Source organism: Blennius ocellaris (assembly GCF_963422515.1).
Source record: "Blennius ocellaris genome assembly, chromosome: 22".
Lineage (NCBI taxonomy): Eukaryota > Metazoa > Chordata > Actinopteri > Blenniiformes > Blenniidae > Blennius > Blennius ocellaris.
The window spans coordinates 6,058,765-6,081,625 of record NC_137671.1 but is presented as its reverse complement, the minus strand read 5'-3'; the positions used below and the strand labels follow the sequence as shown (position 1 = coordinate 6,081,625).

General features: G+C 43.0%; 2 protein-coding genes across 2 annotated transcripts; one reads left to right on the top strand and one right to left on the bottom strand.

The window, feature by feature from the left end:
• Positions 1-351: 351 nt before the first annotated feature.
• On the top strand, positions 352-9,898 carry LOC308146368 (DENN domain-containing protein 11-like; the record flags this gene model as incomplete). Its single annotated transcript, XM_080518147.1, has 9 exons — positions 352-733; positions 2,285-2,384; positions 2,636-2,794; positions 6,861-7,017; positions 7,200-7,338; positions 7,554-7,685; positions 7,781-7,931; positions 9,390-9,458; positions 9,703-9,898. The coding sequence occupies 9 exons, from the start codon at positions 352-354 to the stop codon at positions 9,896-9,898; spliced, it is 1,485 nt and encodes a 494-aa protein (XP_080374273.1).
• A 1,760-nt stretch (positions 9,899-11,658) lies between these two features.
• On the bottom strand, positions 11,659-20,388 carry LOC308146669 (FYVE, RhoGEF and PH domain-containing protein 4-like; the record flags this gene model as incomplete). The annotated part of the gene is made up of 16 exons (XM_080518572.1): positions 11,659-11,904; positions 12,645-12,785; positions 12,881-13,024; positions 13,099-13,224; positions 13,311-13,394; positions 13,474-13,504; positions 13,650-13,822; positions 13,907-14,050; positions 14,191-14,249; positions 14,380-14,518; positions 14,590-14,746; positions 15,770-15,915; positions 16,000-16,417; positions 16,523-17,087; positions 17,205-17,342; positions 20,274-20,388. 16 exons carry the CDS (start codon positions 20,386-20,388, stop codon positions 11,659-11,661), a joined length of 2,826 nt encoding a protein of 941 aa, XP_080374698.1.
• Positions 20,389-22,861: the final 2,473 nt, after the last annotated feature.

Here is a 22,861-nt window from a genome sequence, read left to right as displayed (position 1 = left end):
GAAGCCGAAGCAGACCCCCCGTTCACGAACGTTCAAAAGGAGTCGCTCTCCTCCAACGGGCTGTGACAATAAAGGAGTGGCGGTGTTGAACGCAACCCGCATCAGGCGAAGGAGTTGCCCTCTTTTAACAGCATCAAATTTATGAGCCGCAGACAACACAAAGATTTGAAACGCGTTAATGTAAAAGCACGATGCAGTGAGTACTTCCAGAGAACTTCTCGGTTTGTCCTGAGTTTTATTTTTTGTTTTGTTTTTTTTTTGGGGGGGGGTTTGCGGATGGACCTGGTGCCCCTCGGCGGAGGCATCATTTACAACCCGCGGTGAGACCGACGAGGCGGGACCGCTGACAGGATGGTGGAGCGGTCGGACCGAGCCCCTCTGCTGGACTGGGAGGAGGTTCCGTCCGCGGAGAAGCCTGGCGGTGCAGCCCCGGCGCCGCACGCCAGGGACCGGCTGGCTAGCCCCTCGAACAGCCGTGCCTTACTGGGATGCTCCGCGCCCGGGTTAGGGTGGAGCGGTGGAGGCGGCGGGGGACCGGGGGGTCCCGCTGCAGACGCCTCGCCCGCGACCTCCGTCACCCCGGCGGGCACGGACGGAGCGCTGCCCCCCGATTCAGACGAGCATCTCTCGGATTCAGGACCGGGGGAGGCGTCGCTGGAAGACAGGATGGTGAAATGGGAGGAGAAGGATCAGATTGTGTCTGTCTTTGTGGTTGCATTCAACACCAGATCAGGTGGGACATTACATGTGTGCTATTGTAAATATATGTAAAATAATATCATGCTCAGAGTCGTGTCTGATGCAGTCCATCCACGAGTGTGACGCCCTGGTCTGCAGACCTCTCTCCGACAGGTGTGGCTTTTTCTTCTTCTTTTTTTTTTTCCCGTCCCCCTGACCAGATCACAAGTTTACAGACATCATTAAAGGCCACGACGTCTGCTGGGGGGCAGATTACAGAGCCGACATGACTAAAATGTCAGGATGAGTTCAGCAATGGATCAATCAGCCGCTGGTTTCTGCAGAGCTCCTTCATACATTTTTAATAAGGTGCACATTTGAAGATGGGGTGAGACCCCCCATTAAACAGTTGCCAGCCAGGTTAAGTCACCCTGAGGGCTCATCACGCTCAAGAATAGTGAGACTTAAGGCTTCAGGCTTATCTTATCTTATCTTATCTTATCTTCAGTGTGCTGGAGAGAGCTTGGTGTCAATGCAGTGCAGGGTGGAGCTGGACACTTTATGGTTTTGCAGCATGTCTGGCTGACAGGAGCACAGGATGAGCAAAGGAATCGACACATCAACCTGCATGTATTCCTGCTTTGTGCAATCCATACAGTCGTATTGGATTTTAAGCTCCCCGATAAAGCTAAATCTATATGTTTGTTTAATTAAAGGCACTCTATGTAGGATTAATCTAATGCCACTCTTGTCCTCTGGGTGGCAGTATTGAGTCGCTATTCCTCAGAGTTTCAGTGGTTGGACTTTTACTGATCCTTACATTTTTTAGCACATGCTCAATGAATTAACCAGAGCAGGGATTCCCATGCATTCATCTTATACCCCTGCTTTATCTACAGCAAGGTGATGAGGAAGCTGACGATCCACCCAAACGGTTACACTAATCGCCAATCGACATTCACCAATTAATTAAGAACGTGTGGCCTCTAAGGACTTGCTTGAGCTTGAAAAAGAGTGTGAAAACCTTCCTTTGCATTGGAATAATTGAATCCAAGAACCCCCCCCCCCCCCAGGGATTAATAAATTACTTGACTCTGAATGACATATCGCATCCACAAGCACAAGTCGTGGCGTCACAAAGCAAAAACATCCGACTTAGTTTTGTGCCAACAAGCAAGGAGAAAGATGCACCCACACCGTTTAATAGTAGAGTTAAATCCTCACTGTCTGCTGCAGCTGTCGTAGAGACTGAAACGCTTGTTTGGTGTTCAGCTTCAGGTGTTTTGTGATCTCAGTTTGATGACCCATCAAGTGGCTTTTTTTTTTTTTGTTTTGTTTTTTTTTTCCCCCTCTGCACAAAGTCTGCAGACTGATTTTTGACTGATAGGAGTGAAACACACAGCGGCTGAGTCACACTCCGGTGTTTCTCTGCTCCCGTCAGACTGCGTTCGCCCAGCTGCCGCTCTCCCGTCAACTGACACATAATGAATTCACAAGAAATGAAGTCTGCGTGAAAAAAAAAAAAAAAAAAATTCAAAGGTATATAAATAAGATCTGTTCCTGCGTTGGTGTCTGGGGTTTATTATTGTCTGTCTGGCTGTGATAGGAAACATGCTGGAGTGGTGTCTGCCCAAAGATATGGACCTGGAGGGAGTGGAATTCAAAGCCATTGCCAGCGGCTCTCACCGCGTCAGCACAGACTTCATGTAAGTGCAAAATCCGAACGAGTCTTCAGCAAAGACGCAACAGAGCGACGGAAGCTTGTTTTAAGTATTAAAATGCGCCACCATGTCCCCGTCCTGGCAGTACCGAGCGATCCGCAAAGTGTTGCCTGGCCGAAAACAGGCGAGGGGAGAGAAGAAGAAGAAGAAGAAGAAAAAAAACTGCACAGCCATCTGGCAGTGTCTTTGCTTCTCGTGACTCATTGGCCTCATCTGTCTCCCTCTCCCCTCCACAGATACTTCCGGAAGGGCTGCTACTTTGGCCTCGCCTGTTTCGCCAACATGGTGGTGGAGAGCGCCGTGGAGCGCGGGGCGAGGATGAAGTCCGTGGGCATCCTGTCCACGTCGTACACCTTGCTCTACCGCTACATGGGCTTCCTGGAGCATCAGGTCCGGTAAGACGAGACTCTGAAGCAGAGCGGGCCCACGGCGGTCAGCTTTCACCTTTAAAGTAACTCCCGAATGTTTTTCACATTATAGGATGTTATCGTTACTATTATGATCCACATGCAATAAAATGTTTGTGTCTTATTAGACACTTTTTATTTGAATTATCCGGTGTTGATATCCAGTCTTTAACTGTGAATAATATTACATTTATTAACGCTTTACTGCTTCATCCAGTGCGCTGGAGCGTCTGTCGATCACTGAAAATTCGTGGTGAGATGACGTTTAAGTAGTTTACATGAAAATGATCACTTCTGTTACTTTTTTCATTTTATTTTGAGTATTTCTGCACATTTACAAACGAAAAACAAGTATTTCCATCCAGCTCACAGTCTGCTGTGTGTCACATTTTAAAGAATCCAGGATATCTTCATTTAATTCATTTTTTGCAAGTTTCAATAGCACCATTCAGACAAAAGACAACTGACGATTGCGTTCTAAAGAAATAAAGGAAATACATTAAAACAAGACGATTAAGGGGCATAAAAATGATGTTTCGTATTGTGGATGTGGAAAGAAATGAGAAAATGATTCAGCTTGCCTTTTTTTCATGTAAATATTCACAAAAAACAAGTTGTAATTGCAATGTAAAACTTATATTTTTTGATTTTTGTGAACTAAAACGCAGTTTGAGTTGTTTTCTCAATCTCTTCTTCTTTGGTAGAAATGGCTGGAGATGGATTACAATACTGCCGCCTGGGTGGGGTGGGGTGGAGTGGGGTGGGGTCACAGTGGGGCTTTGAGCTGAGCGCTGCCATCAGCATGCTCACAATAACGACTGCGGCTAATGAGACTCTTATTAGTTTTACAGATATTAAGTCATAAACTCAGGCAGCAGACTCCTGTCACACTTCCTCCTCGGTGGCTCGTTGAGCTCCTTCCTCTCGATGTGCTGCCTCTGTTTCTCCCCCCTCCTCCTCCGACTCCTCTTCCTCCGCCATAGTTCCCACACTCTGGCCCGTCCCGGCCTCCAGTCATGCAGCGATCACGCTTCGCGCTCATCATTCCCCGCGTAGCTCGCTCCACTTTCTCCCATCTGCTGACTGCTGTGGTCGGCGTCTCTCTCTTACATAAAGGACTCACTGTTTGGTCACAAGGTGATTAAGATATCGAGGAATTTATGGACACTTTCTCCTCTTTTCGCCCCCTTTCTTCACGTCTTCCTTCGCTTATTCTGTTATTTGTTTTCTCCTGGCATTCGCAGAGCAGAGAATTCATAAAATTTTGCAGGGAATTTTGTTAGTTATAGTATGGTATGGTGGTGCGTTTTGGGACCTAGATAAACAAATGTCAGCTTTAAAGTTGTAAATAACTGTAGAAACAAAATGCAGAGGTGACAAAGGTATAGAAGTCAATTTGTTTAAAAAAAAAAAAAAACTGGTAAAAGTTAAAGTACTGATTCAGTTGCTTCAAATGAGTAAATATAATAAAGTTCTGGTTCTGAACAAAAGTGGAAAGTAAAAGGAAATCCTTAACTTTCACAACACAATGAACTTCTTTTGCGATATCTTGAGCCCAGTTAAATCCAAATCCCTTCTCTGCCTGTATCTTAGTTTTAGCCATCAGCTTCAGTAGAATAATATAATTTAATATTAACAGAGAAAACATCTTGCAAAAATAATCTACTAATAAATAGAGGCGGTGTAGTAGTATGCTTGGGCGGGGCCCGGAACACCTTATTTTAACCAACTATTATTTATTACAGAATGAAAAAGAGCCAATAAATGGAAACGGAACAGTAAACTAAACATGGATAAATTAAGTTGACTCCAATAAAAGCAGGAAAATCATGTCAAATCATCGGCACCCATAAAGGAAACACAGTTTGTTCCACGCTAATCAAATATACTCACAGGCACCTAAGACATAGCAGCCTATATTTACTCACTCGCACATCCAGTTCTCCTTCAGGAGAGGGCGTGGCCTTCAGAGTAAGACAGGAGAGAGGGACTCTGTCATATCAGACAGAACAGCTCACAGGACTGTAAGAAAAGCAATTCAGAACCCACGTTTGACTGCACGAATGTCAAATCTCTGCAGTAGTTAATAGAATTTGTTTTGAATTGAATCGCTTAATGTCTGTACTGTTTGACGGTTGCATTACAAGACATTTTCAAATATGTTCCAAAGCTTTACATCAAATAACTGTTGGATCTGTTCGGTCTGCATTTGGGCAAATTAAATCTGTGAATTTGCTGGAAATTGACATCTTTTTTTTTCATTTCCAGTGATGTTTCCAAGCACTGGAATGTGAAATAAAACACTCCTCATTTACAGGTGTTACTTCTTTCCTTTTTTTTTTTTACTCATTTGCAGAATTAAATACACTGTCAAATGCAGAATCTGATGCCAAGAGATGGCGCTAATGACTTTATTCATGGTTGCAAATATCGCTGTTTTAAAATGTGAAGCGTTGAATCTTAATCTGTGCTTTTGAATGATTTGAGCACGAATAGCCAAATCTGTACGCCTTTCATTGTCTGTGGAAGAAAATGGGTCTGCTGGTGCCATGTATAAAAGAATGATTATTTGTTTTCTCCTCTAATATATATATATTCAACTTATCAACTCGATATGTTTATGAACACCAGAAGAAAGTCTCAATCATTTTTTGGTTGCACTAAAATATAATTCCCTACTTAATGTTTACCATACATACTTTCTTCCAAGCTTAACTCTAGCTTCAGTCAAGTCTCTCCAATCTCAAAACACAAAAATAAATGTTTGGATTGTCTGCATTGCATTGGCATTTTGTTTTCTTTTGTTTTTCGCTCTGCATTTATCACAAATCATAGCCTGCGAATGATTCAAATTGTGATATTTGAGTGTTATTTTCATTTTTATTCAATCCCAGGTCGTGTTGACAGTCTGCAGTCCAGATTCCTGTTAGGACGGGTTGGAAAGAGCTCCGTCAGAGCACTGGATAATTGAAAGACTATAAGGACTTTCACGACGAGTGATCAAACCACAATATCCCCTCGCACGCTGGATTAATAATAAAGTATAAATATCCTGCGAGATGGAGGTGGCCACAGGGCTGGAGCTAATATTAAAGCGGCCGTTTCCCGGCTACAGACGAGTTAATTTGTAGAACAAAGAGCAGCAGCAGATCAGCTGTTTCCCAGCTCTGCATTAATTAGTGAACATTAACCCCTCGTGTCCCACTTTTACACTTCATCTTGTCCCCCACCCCCCACCCCCCACTGTCCTCATTTACTCTACGGTGTGATTGTTTACTTGTCCGAGGAGAGCCGGAGGTGCGCGTGCATACGGGCGGCGTGTGAAAAGGCAGCGGTTGCCATGTGCACAGCGGGACGCTGCTGCTGGACCGAGCACCAGGCGTAAGCCCGAGCTTGCAGGCTGTGTGAAATTCACACGTGTGAAATGTAATAAGTGGCGCCATTGTGTCTTGTGGGATCCTACCAGCCGTGGTGACATGCTGGTGTTACAGTGTATTATGTTGTAGCTGCAACTTCCTATGTGCATCGTGCGTGTTCGGTGAAGCCCGAGGGCCAAACCCCCGGGCCGCAAGGGGCTCCGTTCTGTCAAAACCACCGAGCAAATCGGTGACAATTTCAAAGAAAACGGCAAGTTATTTGGACATTTCGCTGTATTTTGCACTAGGTTTCATTAGGATTGACTTTATGTTGAGATTGTAGTCATTTTTGATAGTAATTATTTGTTTTTTTTTTGCAAAAATCTCAACATTTCCATCACGTATACTCTGCACCACAACATCGAAAAACACTTTGATGTTTAAATATAAAACTCATGGCACTATTCTCTCGAGATAAAATAAAGCCGAATGTGTCCCTGAGCTAAAACGTGTCTGACACCTCTGCTTTATATTGTTCATATTTCATTAAATAGCTTTGTTGAATTTGTCCTCCAAATGTTGTTTATATTTTCCCTGTACGAAAAAGAAATATCGGCAAAAAGAAAACCTTTAAAAAAAAAAAAAAATCTAACAAAAAGGTGTTTTATAACTTCTATTGATGTCGCTTCTATCTCCAGCCTCCAGCTTCAGTCCCCAGGACACTACTCTCCCCTGGAGGCCTTCTACGAGGACAAGAGAGCACTACTGCCCCCCAGTGGAGACGGTGTGGTTACTGCTTGTCCAGCAAACGCCTGGGGTGCTGCAATCAACCACTGCATGCACCCTGAGATGAAGGTGGGAGAGGCGTTTGCACTTTGAGAAGTACATGTTGACGTTAGGAGAACCTTTGGATGATCTCGTTGTTTTTTATAGTTTCTCGCTCCGGTCGATATTTTAGTGCCACATAATGCGTGTGCGTGTGTGTGTGAGTTTTTTTCCCCCTCAATTACGTTTCATGTTTCTCCCATGTGGACCAGATCACCCACCCTGCAGGCTGCATGTCTCAGTTCATCCGCTTCTTCGGGGAGCAGATCATGGTCCTGTGGAAACTGGCTCTCCTCCGCCGGCGCATCCTCATCTTTTCCCCTCCCCCGGTGGGAGTCGTCTGCTACAGGGGTGAGGGACACCTTGTTGGAAAACGCTAAACATTTCAAACCAGGGGTTGTCAAACATGGGGCCCGTCGGCCAAATCACTAAGAAAACATTGATTTTATTCACATTAGTAAAATATGCAAATCTACATCTTTTAATAATGTCTTCCGCGACGATGGTCGTCTCTTTTCTAATTACTCCACCTCCACCTTTTTTTTTTTTTTTTTTTAACCTCTTAGTGTACTGCTGCTGCTGCCTGGCGAACATCTCCATCCCCGGCGTCGGCGTGGCCGTGCCCGAGTTCCGGCCTTTCTTTTACGTCAACGTCGCCGACATCAGCGCCCTGGAGAACGAGCTGTCCTACGTAGCATGTGAGTGGCCGCTCCACACGTCGACTCCCGCCAGGCTGGAATTTTTTAGACCCCCCCCCGATGGATTATATTCTGCACATTCCTGCGTGTTTCAGGCACTACCGAGAAGATCTTCGAGGAGAAGAAGGATCTGTACGACGTGTACGTAGACAATCAGAATGTGAAGACCTACAGGGACGGTTTGAAGCCGTTGCTCCGCCTCAGTACTGCCGACCGGGAGAAGTATCGCAAGCTCACTGAGCAGAGGTGAGGCTGTCGAAACATAAAGGCCGGCTGTACGTTTTAGATGGAAAATTATAGTGTGCAGTGGTTTTGGTGGTTTCGCCCTCAGTGGAGCTTTTCTGTGTGTTTCTACTTGCAGACCAAAAACGGGCCTTTAAGGTTAACTGGTCACTTTAAAATTCACTGTACTCATGAATATGTGTATGAGATTGTCTGTTGGATTGCTGACATGTCCAGGATGTAGTTCGCCTTCCCTCATAGTCAGCTAGGATCAGCTCCAGCCACACAACACTAATTCTGCATAGAAAAGGATGAGATGGATGAAAAGATGCTTTTAGGTCATCATGAAGGTCTGTTATCCAATATATTTTTGTAAGTCTATTTTTATTCATTTATTTCAGTGTTATTCGCAGGATTTGTATGGAACAGATTTTGTTCTACAAGAAACCTAATTAAAATTTTGAGAACAGATAGTCACAAATTAATTCATATTAGTTTGGAATAAATCAGAATTCAAATGAATATGAAATTTCCAGTCTGCCATTCTATTTCACTGTTTGAAATTAAAATCTTTTGATATAGAATTAAAAAAAAAAAAAAAAAAAAAAAATTCCGCTTGTTAAAGTTATGCATCATATCAACATATATTCTCAGATTAAATGGACTCCCTTCATATTCACATCTTCAGTAGTACCAAAGACTTTTATTCTGTAAGTTTCCAGGTTTTCCACCTCCGATGAGTGCTGCTTGGGTTTAGTGTCTTGCTCAAGGACACTTCAACTTACAGGCTGGATAGAATTGAGAACCAAACCATCAACCTGGGATTGGTAGACAACTACTCTTATGTTCTGTTTTGTTTTTAGAAACTTTAAGTTGAATAAAGTTTTGGGGACAATAATTTAGCACTGTGATCTACATTCGGGGAGAAAATAAAGCATCAATTAATATTTTCAAAATACAAACATTTCCCAGTTGGAGTGAATGTGAATGGAGTGAAATGGAGTGATCCTGATTCTGAATGTGCGTGTTGAGTGATGGAGGCAGGTGAGAAATGAGCACAGACAGGCTGGAGGCAAACTGGTCACAGCAAGAGTGAAAAGATGTGGTTTGGAGTCAGGCCAGAGATGAAGAGGTGGAGGTTTTCATCGGCCGTGATCAGAAAGAGGAAGAGATCAGAGACGCAGCTCAGATTGAGAAGTTCAGAGACAAAGAGGCCAGGTTGAGATGCGGGATGCAGGTTGAGGTATGGGAAGAAGGAGAAACCACTTATCACAGGAAAAAAAAAAACAGGAGCAAAACCGGGCATTCTAATTTAACAAAATAGCCAGTCTACTTGTAATGTTTTTAAAAAAGAAACATCGAAACCCGTGATAACCGTGTGATTCGACAGGTTCCTAGATTCTCAGATCCTGCAGTGAAACCAAAAAAAAAAAAAGCCACTTCCCATAAGTCTAACTTGAGTTCCACGCTTGTTGCTCGTAGGCAGATGTTGCTGTACTCGCAGGAGGAGAACGGAGACTGCGTGTCCAGTGAAGAGGATCTCTTTATTCTGTGAGTACACGTCGATTAATTAAGCCACATGTGAAGCCGTAGCGAATGATTAACCGCTGAACCCAGAGCAGGAACGTCTTTTTTTTTTTTTTTTTTAATCTGGGAAAGAACAGTCTGCACAGTGACGGCTTAATGCTTGAGTTAATGAAGCTGGCTGGAATTCTCTAATTGCATGATGCAGTCAAGATTGCTGATATTAAACAGAATAAATTCAAGGGGGGGAACTTCTTAAATGTTCCCGCAGGTTTTTCCTGGAGCAGAACAACAGGATTTTCCAGACACTCAGCGAGGTGGCGGGGAGCCCCGACCCCATGGTGACCCAGGAGAGCGTGAGGGCCATGGGCCTGGATCCGCATGGAGACAGGCTCTTCCTGCTGCACCTGCTGGAAATCTACGGCTACGACACGCTGCTGGTGTCGGAGCAGCTCTGCTGCAGCTGAGAGACGCGCTGGGATGGCTTCTCACGGGGTTATAGTCAAGCGAAGGCCGCGAACTGTGAGCGCCGCCCTGCTGGAGCCTTCACACTCTGTGGAGAACCTTTCTGTTGTGTAAATCCACGTGCTGCTTTTCTCTGCTGCGGTTCTGCTCCTTTACAGCGGCAACTCTCCCCGTATGAAGATGGATCCTCAAACCTCTGGTTGGGATAAAGACGAGTGAAACAAAACTATAAAGTGGACCAAAACTCAATGGGGCATCCAGTTTAAGTGATTTTCAATGAAAACTTGTGCTGAAAATCAATATGTATGAAAGAGAGGAAGACTACATGTAAATAGTCTCCACCCCCCCCTCCCCCCATATAGCTGTTTTTATGTTCCAGGTATGATTATAGAGCCCAAACTCTCTCGCTCTCCTTTTATCAAGTGCTGGATTCAACCATCCAATTGTTTCAAGCCTCTGTCAAAATCAGGGCCTCGTTTTTATCTATATATATGTATATATATATATATCTTTACCAACAGGTCAAACTGCCTTCGTCTCAAAGAGAGCCATGTCTGTACTCATCTTAGTTTAGGTAGTATGTATATCGACACACAAAGAGGAACATTCAAATTGCTTATTTGCACCCAAGCTTCACATCGTTTTTAGTTTATCTAAAAGTAAACAGACGTCATTATTAATCATTTGTTTTTGATGGATTCAGTGAATTTAATACCTTTTAAGCTTTTTGTGCATTTTGAAGACAAACCCAAGTGGCAAATTGGTGCTTCTGTGCTGCAGCAATGTCTTGAGTTCATCCATAAAACAAAGAAAAAACTATCACTGGTATTTTTGTAACTTACATGTCAAACCTTAACGTATGAAATGAGATGTTTAATCGTGTTGCAGAGACAGAATCTTTACTTAAATCCACAAATATTTAAATTTAGACTCTAAAAGCGTGTTAATGCAGCTTTAAGCATTTTGTCAATGTGAAGCTTCCTCTACATACAGTATGGGGGCAATCATCTTTATGACTACATTAAAATGTGCTGGAATTTATTTTTTTTTAAATCTCTGAATCAGGGATTCTCTTTAGTTTTTAACTTAAAGTTGTTTTAACTTGGTTTTTGTGCAATCATTTAACACTAATCATGCTGTGAAAAGTGATCACCCTCCTTTCACCTTCATGTTGTTGTACCTTCCCCGCCCCACAAAACAAGTTCAACCTGGTGCTTTGGTTTCTCTGTGCTGCAGACGTTAAACACAATGGGATGTATACTGGTACCGAAAGCTTTTTTTTTTTTTTTAACTGTGATTTTTAGTATTCCATGTTGTTTAGCTGTGAACTGTGAAGGTGTAAATATACATTACTGTATTATTCCTCTCTAGAAATGGGATCAGTCGAATGTGTTTTCTAAATGTTTTCTCACGATCTCAGAGAACCTCTTCGTGTTACACTGGAAATCTTGTGCAATCCCGTCTGTCTGCTGTAAGAAGAAAACCAACCCCCCCCCCCCCCCCACCTGTTGGATCACATGGCACCTTAGCACTCGTGTGCAGAGCTGAAGCGAGCGTCGTAGCTGGAGGGATAGCCCCGACTCACATTAAAACATCTTCACTTTATTGAATTTACTGTAAACCATTTCAGAAATAAAGTGCTCCATCACTTGTGAATAAAACTATCGTCCGTCTGAATATTGTGCTTTATATTCCCGCATTTAAACTGTCCATTGGATTCATTTGGCTTATTTACAGAGCCCCCCCCCCCCCCCCCCCCGCATCATTCAGGACTGAAGCCATTCATGACAGGCCTGGATGCGGCGGTGGTGCCGTTCTCCGAGACGGACCCCGAGCACGCCGCTCTCAGAACAGTGAGCCAGCTCTGCTTCAGGTCTGAACTTTCGCAGGAGAAAGTGTGGGTGGTTTTGGAACGGCTCAGGCAGAACGACGGCCGACCCTGCAGCTCCGGGGGAGAAGCGTCGACATGGCAGCCCAGCAGAGGGACGGAGATCAGAGGCTTCACATCCTGCAAAGACGAGACCAAAGTAAGTGGATTCTAAAGTTAAATCTTCTGACATGAATTTCACCCGACAAAATATAACATTTGATTTTGTGGTGCGGTGTGAAACATTACTGCCATATTAACTTTTATGCTTTTCTTAAGGCCTTGGGTTTACACAAGGGGAGTCAAACTTACCAATGGCATTCTCATGTTGACAAGGACATTTGTCCAACACAACAATTTAACTGTATTATACATTTATCTTGCCCGATTAAAGGTTGACCAAAATTTTAAACCAAAAATTGATAGTTTAAATTGAGAGGTTTGCCTCCTCTGCACCCATCAGTCATCTGAAAAACTCTTCTTTCATAATCAGTTTGTGCAACCGATTGCAAAACGGTCATTCACAGTCTGGAGCATTTCTCTGTTTTCCCCCCACAACATGGACGCATAACAGACTGACTCCAATATTGACCTTTTTGAAGGACTATGGCAACAACACTACAAGCTTCTGCTTTACTCAAAACAACCCAATCATGTCACTCCTGACATATTTAACACGCATACATATAACTATAATGCCAAGACAAACATTCGTAAGCTGAACTTATGTACAAAGCCAGATATTGAAAGTCAAAATTGCCTTTAAAAAGAATCCGAAACTCAAATTTCTACAGCTTTAAAATCTAAATACACCCCGTCACTTCTTGTGAAAAGGGAGCATACACTGGTTTGTATGAACGTTGCTTCACATCGTTTCTAACCTTTGGGAACGCGTACAGGTGAAGGACTGGAGGTTCAGTCTGGGTGACGACAGACCACAGTCTGTGACAGATCGTTGGATTGTCACCATAAAGCAGGAAGCCACTCATCACACAGTCACTGGACCCTGGGGACGTTTCGGACTGGGACGACACACAAGAGAAGAAATAGTCACAGCTTGCCCCCTTTGGTATGCAACAGAATTCCTTGACTTCACTACAAAGCATACAAAGCTCACCTCCAGTACTCGCCTCTTCTTTTCATCCAGCCTGTCTCCTCTCTGGCCGGTCAGAACGGAGTAACAATCTTTACATACTTTGTTCAGCCTGTTACCGTCATACTCCAAAGCCACTTTATTGTCAGAGCACTTCCAGCACACCACCTGAGGAAGCAGACGGAGCCACATCTCTCACATCTGTTTGGGGTCCGTGCTCTGCAGCTCATCTGGTTACTCACGAAGCCGCAGGCCCGGCAGTGATGCCTCCTCCTGGTGAGCGCGTTGAAAGGCTCCGTGCACGTCATGCAATGGGTCACCTCGTTGTCCCGGATCCAACGCGGGGCTCGCCGACCAAGTTCTTCACTCTGTTCAACAACATTCTTACTGTCGATTTTAAGTTGCATTAAATCACTTCTTGCAATTCAGATTCTCAGAATATGATCCATTTTACTTGGTCTTCCACGCTCATCTCCTTCGAGGCCAATTTGAAGGTTTCGTTTTTCTTCTGAAACTCGTCTATGGCCTTCTGGATCACCTAGAGATTAAACTCTTTAGAAGCCGGCACAATGGAAAACCTTTCATGAGTTGCAGAGCAATGAAAAATCCACATTTACCTTTATCCACTCGTCTCGCTCTTGTTCAGAGCTGGAAACATAATCACAGGTTACATGGCGATCTAAATGCATGTATGCTAATGTCAGGTGGGAATAAAATTGTCTAGAACAGATTTTCAAGCCATTTTATAATCTTCTAATAATCAAATTGCTATGTAACATGATGTCAGACACACTTGGCCTGCAGCTCAAGGATCCTCTCCTTTCCAGAGACCTGGAAGGTGTAGGGGTGGTCTTCGTTGGTGGTCTGCTGCACCTGCATGCCCTCTATTCCGATCCTGCAGCGGACCGTAAACCGCTGCCCGACCAGGCTGAACCGCGGAGAACAGCACAGCAGAAAGTTGTTGAACTGTGGACACAAAGTTATTTAGCATGATCTCAAATGTTCCTCCACTTCCAGTGCATCATTAACAGATTGTTTATCTGTTCTGACCAGGAACAGGTGTCTCTCCATGGCTGAGGTGTTCCTGGCAGCGAGCTTGAGCAGACGACCTTCCCGAAGGAATTCGTTGGCCGGGTTCACCACTTCCTCTTCTCCGACCATCTCGTAGATCTCCACCAGCCGTTTCAGGCTCTCCTACGTGGCGAAAGATCCACACTCAAAAGAATCCGTGCAGGCACAGAAGTAAAACTCTACAGTCTATATTAACTTTACACACTGACAAATGGTGAATTTCCTTCAGAACAGGTGGTGAGTGAGATGGTGTGAAAACTTACATTCTTGCGGATGGCGCTGTTCGAGTGTGTGGCTGCCATGGAAATGGTCTGCAGGGATTCTGGAGAAAGAGAAACAGCAAAGCACTTTAAACAACATCAAAGATAGTGGTGTGCTGATACGTTATTCCTGCGTCACTAATCTGTCCGCCGCATAGAAAGAAGACGGAAATGTTAAGCCGGACACTTTACTTTGAGCGAGCTCGTAGTCTGGGTTCTCCTCGGGTAACTTCTTCAGGTAATCCTTCAGCAGCATCTCGTAGCGCGGGACCCTCTGGACGGGCTCCAGCATGTGGTGCTGCAGGGTGAGGCTGCCGCACACCTCCCGACTCTAAAACAGAACATCGCACGGTTACACTTTGCGCAACAATGTATTTCACCCCCCAGCTGAGCATTTCTCACCTGAATATCCTGGATGATGTTCCTGAAGGCAGAAGAGCGGTCGGTCCATGTCCGCACCAGCTCCATGGCCTGGTCAAAGTTCCTCACATAGTCGGCGTACATCCTCAGGAAGGGAGCATGCTGCAGCAGAACTTTACCCAGACCTGGACTCTCACTCCTCCGTTTGGTAAAATCGGTAGGGTCAAAGGTTACTCAAGCTATGCAGGACTTGATGTGGGTGTTTCACAGTTAGATTCCAATGTTTAGCGTGTAATTCTCACAAATTTAGCGCATTTCTCTATGTTGGTTTAGACTTGCAACCATTTCAAAAGAAAATAAATAGTAAGTTTAACCAATGTCAACAATATTGTGAGCGCAATCAACAATGGTAACTGACAACTCCTCACATCTGTGGTAAACACCTGGTTAAAATTCACAAAAGACTAACGCAGTAAGAACTTTGTCACCACATTTCTACAGACCTTGACAATATAGTCAGCTTTGGGAATATTCTCTCGTTGGACCCAAAGTGTAAAGATAAACAATCTGTACTGTTCTTATATTTTGTATTCAGTGAAGAGTTCCGTCCCTACAGTCAGTGCATTTTGAAATAAATCACCCAATTCTTCCAATTTTTTTTTTTTGCCGGCAATAAAGATAATGTAGTCAATCTTTTACAGAAATCCAATGAGAAATATATCCAATTCCTGCACTTGAAATAGAGTCGATGTTTAGCAAGAATATCCATTTTAAAACACTGAATTTATTCTGATTGAATTGTTTAAATGGCCTTATCCAATTTATCTGCACTCTGGGATTGAAAAGCTCCATTTCCAATTATTTTGATGAGTGCGCTTTAAAAGCTGATCCTTTAAGCAGCTTTCAAAATGTCTAGAGGGTTGAAATTCCCCCACTTTCAATGAGTTTCCCATAAAGGGTGCCTTGTGAGTCTGTATTAGTTTGGTGTGACAGGAGAATTGACAATTCTGAAGGATGCTGCCAGCAAAAGAGAGATTTCTCACCGTGATCCAATTTGCAAAAGGCCTGCTTGTGCCAGTATTTTGTCAGAATGAATTTAAGACTGCGTCGCCGCCTCTCCGAGTTCTATTTCAATTGCCCACCGCTGAGTGTTGATTCAATCAAGGAACCCAGCGGCTGTTGCATTCTGGAGTGTAATGAGCAGGGAAATTGAGCTGCTCACCAGTGGCAGATGCATTTCTCCAGGTCGGGCAGCAGGAACTCGCTGTGGAAGGAGTAGATGGAGGAAATGTTGGAGAAGATATTTCTTATCACTTCCGGGGGAAATGAGCCCCGGCCTGCCTCCTCTGTTAGCCGTGAAGAAAACACCTGAGAAGCAGATCGGAGAGGCAAAAAATGTTTTCAGCTTTACAGCCTGAGATCCTCCATCGCTGACAAGCGTCTCACCATTACCTGGTCGAGGAGGTGAAGACGGGCTACATAGGACCGTTCAGTCTGCAGGAGTTCATTGGCTATTTTGTACAATTTGTCTTCTGCGTTTCCTTCATCTTGTATCTCTTCTCCTCCTCCTCCTCCTCCTCCTGCCTCCCTCTGCTCATCTTGATGACCTCCAGGCATCTCGTGAATCAGTTCTTCTCCTGTAGGAACGTTAGTCCACCGGCAGGAAAATCTGGAGCCATGTCTTGTCCGGATGTTGCCTTCCTCAGTTTTGTTATTTATTCCGTTGGATTTAAATACTTGCAGATCTTCTCCCGGCACCACGCCGTTCAGCTGTCCCAGGGAAAGCTTGGGCCCACCGGGAGATAGATGGTTTGAGTTGGGCGATTGCATCGACTTCAAAGGAGAGCGTCCAACTTTTTCAGAGGGAATCCTAAAGAAACAGCGTGATTTATAGGGGAATTGCATTAGAATTGTTGTTTCTGAATATGGATTGAATTACTAAAGGTGCTTTAATTGAACAACTTGAAGACCCTACCTGGTCTCGTCCATGTAAACAATCAGATCAGGCACACTCAAAGACTTCCCCACACTCTTTTCCTGCCTTTCCATCCAGTCATTTGGGATTCTGTGCAGTCCCAGCCAGGACTTGGAGTCCTTGGCAGGGATGTGGCTGCCCACCCTCGCCTGAATTGGACTTGGTGTCCTCAGTTTTCCCATCAGAGGGCTCTGGTTCCTCTGGGACAGCTTAGCAGGACTGTGGCCTCCTTCCCTCAGCGGGCTACAGCTCAGAATGCCTCGCTTGCCGGGACTTGGCGATCCCAAAACTGCGCCGCCTGTATGATTTGGTGTCCGCTGAGACTGTGTGGAAAGGCTAATCTGTGTGTCATTCAGCAAAAAACTAACAGGAACAACTGGAATTGGGGTGTTGTGGCAAATCTGAGTAAGGTTGACACAAGAAACGGAGGCTCCATAACCTCTACTAGGAGTCTTATCTGGCTTATTTTCTTTAACTCGGTGAGTTAAAAGTTTTCCAATAAAAGGACTGCTGACTCGACATTCTGTCCTTTGCAGGCTCTGGAGGTGAGCTGGTTTAGGAGGCACTGCAATGAAATAAACATGTATTCATTTGCAAAACGGTTGTTTAAAAGATTGACAAAATGTACCACTTTATAGATTGGATTGCAATATTTATTTTTTGGTGCAAGATTTCAGCCTACCTTGCGGTTTCAAAGGCGATCTCTTTGCTGAAGTTTTGTCATATTTTGCTTCACCAACGTTACAGATTGCTTTAAAACCACAGGTGCCGTCACGCACACGCTCTCTTGTGTACGAGCCACTCACTCCACTTCTCACATCTGAAAAGGAAACACAGGATTACTCGACATACACACACGCAGTGCATCAAATATCAAGCTGTAAAAAATTATTAACTATAATAAATAATTTAATGCTTTCATGTATTTTTATTTTGAACCCACTGAAGGGTCATCTGTGTGGCGAAACCATTTTGCCGAGTGTTCGGAAACTGCCTACGACATGTCTACACAATGTCAATGGTATGATTCAGGATCTACTTCCTTTTCTCAGCCCTCGACTTTTACTAATTCCGTTACATACACGGAAAAAACTTGAAAGTGGTGTAAATCACTCTTAGCTGAGCTATGTTAACACCCCCCCATTTTTCCCCCTCTGTTCTTTAGTAACAAACTTGTACATTAATAATTTTAAAACTCTTAGCTTTCTCAAACCGTACAATTAGTAAATGACCTCACTTTTTTTTCTGGTAAAGATAAGAGATTCAAGTAGCTATTGAGCAGACCTGCATAATATTCTGGGAGAATTTGATTGAATTCTTACTTACAGAATCTCTTCAGGTCAGCTATAATCCTGGGACGTCTCCTTTAAATAATACCCTGCATTTACCATTCCATAGTGGATTTAAGCCAAGGCTCTGACCTCGTCAATCCAAAGAGTGGATTTATGTCTGTATTATACTTGCATTCGTGTTCAATTTCTTCAAATATCACAAAGGTTATACTGAGCTTGAGCTACCCTAATCCTCCCTCACCACAGGGAAAAAGAAAGCCCTTATTCTCACACTATATTGTTGCACCTTACTTCTCCTATACTGTACACAATAGGGCTCTTACAAGGTTTCTAATGATTAGAGACCCCAGAAATGTTATTCTTTTAACATAAGGCACCGTGCATTTGGAGCAATTGTACCTTGTACATAAGGAATTACTGTCAAGATATAATTGTTTTGTTCAAAACACGCGTTTGTCTACATTTGTGTCTTAGCAGCAGATCACATTATGACCAATTCATGCAAAACACCAAGAAATTGCATATATATTTGTTATACCTGTATATACTAAAGACTTTTGTGTTTTACTGGTATGACCACTCCAGGTCTTATCTTTTGCATGTGACCGCAATGACTACATTTCTCACGGTGGAGCAATGTGTGTGTGTGTGAGCTTTAAAATCTAAATCAAAGTTTGCCCAAAGGAAGAAAAACAAATGCCAAGTCATTGCTATGCAGAATCTGCACAGTTGATGCTGGCAATAGATTGCTTTTCCAACAATTTTATGAAAATCCCTGAAGAAAAAATATACAATCAAAAACACACTGTACATTAATACTCGACAGCATGTGATGTTTTCCATTTCCAAATTATGTAACAAGTTTTCTTACCTGCAGTTCATATCCAAATTAATTCTCGTCCATTTGTTGTACTAGAGCGTAAATCTTTTTAGTTCCCTGGCTTGGCTGGAGTTTCACAGATTGGTCAGATGCGTGGAAAGAGCGAAAGCCTACTTTCCTCTGTGTAATAGTTCTGCTTTCTCACTTCTGTTTATTTCTACACAGTCGAGCCTTTTCCTGATTTGTGTGGTGCCCAATAGGCTGCAAGGCACAGTTAAAGACTTCTACCTTCACTATAAAGCACAACAACGTGTAGAAAGCAATGCATCTACATCTGACCAGAAGTGGATCCAAACATGACTATATCAACATAATTTGGCAATTTATCTTTTTTTTTTTTTTTTATGTTGTGGAAATATTTTGGTTTTGCTGTCATCTCTAAGCTAAACAATCTTAAGGTCTTTATCAAGTAAATTGCTTTATTTGGTGACTCCTCACATATTTATAATCTATGTATAGTCAAAAACACAGGATTTTGTAAAACAGAGAAATAAGTGCTGCTGTTTTGACCATTGCTTTAGTCATACATTTCTTCCTCCCAGAGAGGGGCATGATTGAAAATGGTGCTACTTGCATGAAACAGGAGAAAGTGGCTGTATGACTACTTACAAATAAACCATAAGGGCTCAATTCTACATTCTACTTGAGGTGCTTTTTGGGATCCATCATATGGTTCTAAAATTGTGCATTTTTTTTCAGAAGTTCAGTCAGTAAATTATCCAATTTAGAGAGTTTTTCCTCAGTTAAATGTCCAACTCATCTTTATTTATATAGCGATTTAAAGCGATCACTTTGAACTAAATTGCTAAATGCATGGAATCAATGATTTAATCAATGGCTCATCAAGTGCACATAGTGACAGCGTGTTGGTACACTGGCATTGGGACGTTCAATTTCAAATAAATAAATAAATGCGTTCCATTTGCAAAAACGATATTGTCATTTCACGAAAAGTAACATTGGACTTGCTTGTGTCATCAGAGCCTGGGTGGTACTGTTGAATCCTGCAGCTGACTGTACAATTGGAGCAGACATACTTCTAAAACAAATAGTCCTGCTGCAGCAAGGGGACAGTGAGCCTTTGTGCACGAGCTTCTATGTGTACGTGTGTGAGACGGAGACGGAGAGAGAGAGACATTCCCCCAAATGGGTTCAAGAGAAGGAGGCAAAGTCCAGGCTGAATCAGGAAAAGGAGATTTTACTGCAGTAATCCAGCCAGCTTAGATGTCAAATATTTCTGGAAAAGCCCTTCCAATACATGCACTCATGCACAGGCATTATAGTCACAAGCTGGCAGGAAAAAAAGCAAAATAGCGTTTACGTAATGTAAGCCATGCACATTCGGGAGATGCAACACCTTTACCTGCTGCCCTGGTCACTTTGTTACATGTCAAAACTACTTTTAACTGAAGTCAATGTTTATTCTTTCTATTGCACGTTGCAAGTGGTGGGGGGAAAAAACACGAGGATGGCTTATAACATATAAATAATGAATCTAAGGTTCGCTTTGGACCTTTAAACTCATGCATATGATCATCAGTGTCATTCTGAGTGAAATCCGAGTAAAGATTGTCCTCACCTGAGTCCCTGCAGTCCCCCACTGCCACTTTCCGTCTCACCGCCACCCTCCTGAACTCCTCCGCCTCCCGGCCGCTCTTCAGATTCACGCTGTTCCTCTTCGTCAGGTCAAACATTTCAGTTTCAGCCCGAGACCGCAGCTTCTCCCAAAAGCTCTGAACGGGAGAGGAACCGGGGAAAGACAACAAGGTTTTCCCAGAGACTCCGCTGCTCACTTTGCCCAATGATTAGCCACGCTAATCAGCTGGCGGTAAGCTCCGCCTCCAATTAAAGTCTCCACGCGCCAAGTGACGAGCCCACCGGAGGACCAATCGTCTTCAGTCAAAATCAAACCGTCGCCCAAAAGTATCATCCTTCACGTTCTTACTCCAACACAAAGATGATAAAAGTGACTATGCTGAAGCCTGTGGCCATAAAATAGAATAAATGTACTTTTTTTTTTTTTTTATGAAATGAGGATTTGCATGTATTCTACAAGCCAAAAACACAAACAATCAAATTAAATGGTCGTAATAACTGAATTCGGTGATGAAACCACTTTCTACGGTGCATTTAAATACACCTGTTTACCTCTGACTTGAAAAATACGTTCAGCTTAACAGAAAAGATCAAATTCAAATAGCATCACTCATCCCTTGCGACGCTACAAATTTATTCGTGTTATATTGCCTGATACATATTTTATTATAGGCACATCCTGCACTATACACGTGAACATACTCCATGTCTGTAAGGTCAGTTTCACATTAAACCAGCAGAGGTCGGTATTTGTCAATTTTATAGCTGTTCCGCGAACTCCACTTCTATCGAGTGGGGTCTGGATAAACAGGGTACACCCTGTACGGGTCACCACGGGACAAACAGCGACGCACACCCCCGGAGGTGGAGAGTCTCTGCAGAACCAGGTGCAGAGGCTCAGACTTTCTGCTGTTCCAGTTGGGGATCCTGCAGGAAGGTCGAGAGACAGAACACATTGCAAGAGAGAGAGAATAATAATAATAATGACATGTGATTGTGAAACATGGGGGGCGAGGAAGGAAAGAAGCTCGATTTGTTAAAGCAGTTACAGCAGCTTCACTGGAAAATGGCCCAGGGTATCTAGTCAAGTCCTTTATTTATCACCATTATACACACTGTAAAGTTCTTAGTACTTGCTCCACACCGATCTGTCATTTTGACCAATAAGAGTACTTATTCGTACTTATCGCTGCCTGTTCCCCTTACTGTGATCGGTACTTTGCGCTTCATTGGAAATCTTACCATATTAAGGTATGGAATGTAGAAGTGCGCCAATGTGAGTGTATACATTTTTTGGCACCACCACTCGACTCCTTCTCTGTGTAAATTGTATTTATTGTTTTTTTTCAAATCCTGGGATCTGCAGTGGAACTGCATTTCCCCCAAAGAACTTCTCCAAGATGATTCATCCTTATCTCTTTTGCTTTTTGTTTTCTTTTTGGGCTCCTCTTTTCCACATCTAGCGTCTGGCCTTCGAGAGAAGAAAAACAAAGTAAAAAAAAAAAAAAAAGTCAACAGTGTGAGCATGTCAGTTTTTCAATCTGCGACTTGTAAAATAAGATTTCTGCACATGCAGTTACGAATTTGTGAATGTGTAAGTGTGGTGTTGTATTTGTGGGGAGAAAAAAACAACAGATTTATGGTACACCAGTAAATTCATGGTACACACTCCAAATTCCACTTGACAAGTGCTCAAACCTTTTTCACCAATAATACAGTCATAACTAATGTACATAGTGTGGTGAAAAGCAACAGGAGCTGAAATACACAAACTATCACAAACTGCAACAGGAAAAAAAAACATTGCATGCATATTTGAGGAAAAATCAGTAATAAAACTGTCAAACATCATGGAAATCAATATTTAGTGTGTTGTAGAAACTAAAATATAAACAGGGAAACTCAGGGAATATTGAATGAAGCAAACTAAATCGGCTGAGGGAGTATGATTTTCTGAAGGTATTTGATTTTACATGAAATGAGTCCAGCAGTATTTTGTTTTTGTTTTTTTGTTATTTTTTGTTATTGTCTAGAAGGACACTGAGCTGCTGCGTGCAGCTTTACATTGGATAATAATGTTTTCACATAATCTTTATTTGATTTGAGGACGTTACTCATTTTCCACGTGTACAGGTCCAATGAAAACACAAAAGAAAAGTGAACATTTGCACAAATAAATTCAAGCATTCATATGAGCTGCATTCCACACTTGTATGTGTATGAGACAAGATAAAATCTAATCGAACGGGACTGTTTGCATTTCCTGAAGATTACTGATGAGTGACTGCCTTCAGCGTTCACACAGTTATTTATTTAATTTATTTGAGAGAGAGAGAGAGAGAGAGAGAGAGAGAGAGAGAGAGAGAGAGAGAGAGAGAGAGAGAGAGAGAGAGAGAGAGAGAGAGAGAGAGAGAGAGAGAGCGGCGCAGCAGAGCAGCAGCAGCTCCGCTCAGGCAACAGACGGCGGCCTCCCCTCCTTCCTTTCACATGCATTCTCCTCCTTCTCCTCTTTTCCCTGCTCATTTCTTTCTTTTGTAAACAACAAAAAACAAACAAACAAAAGAAAAAAAG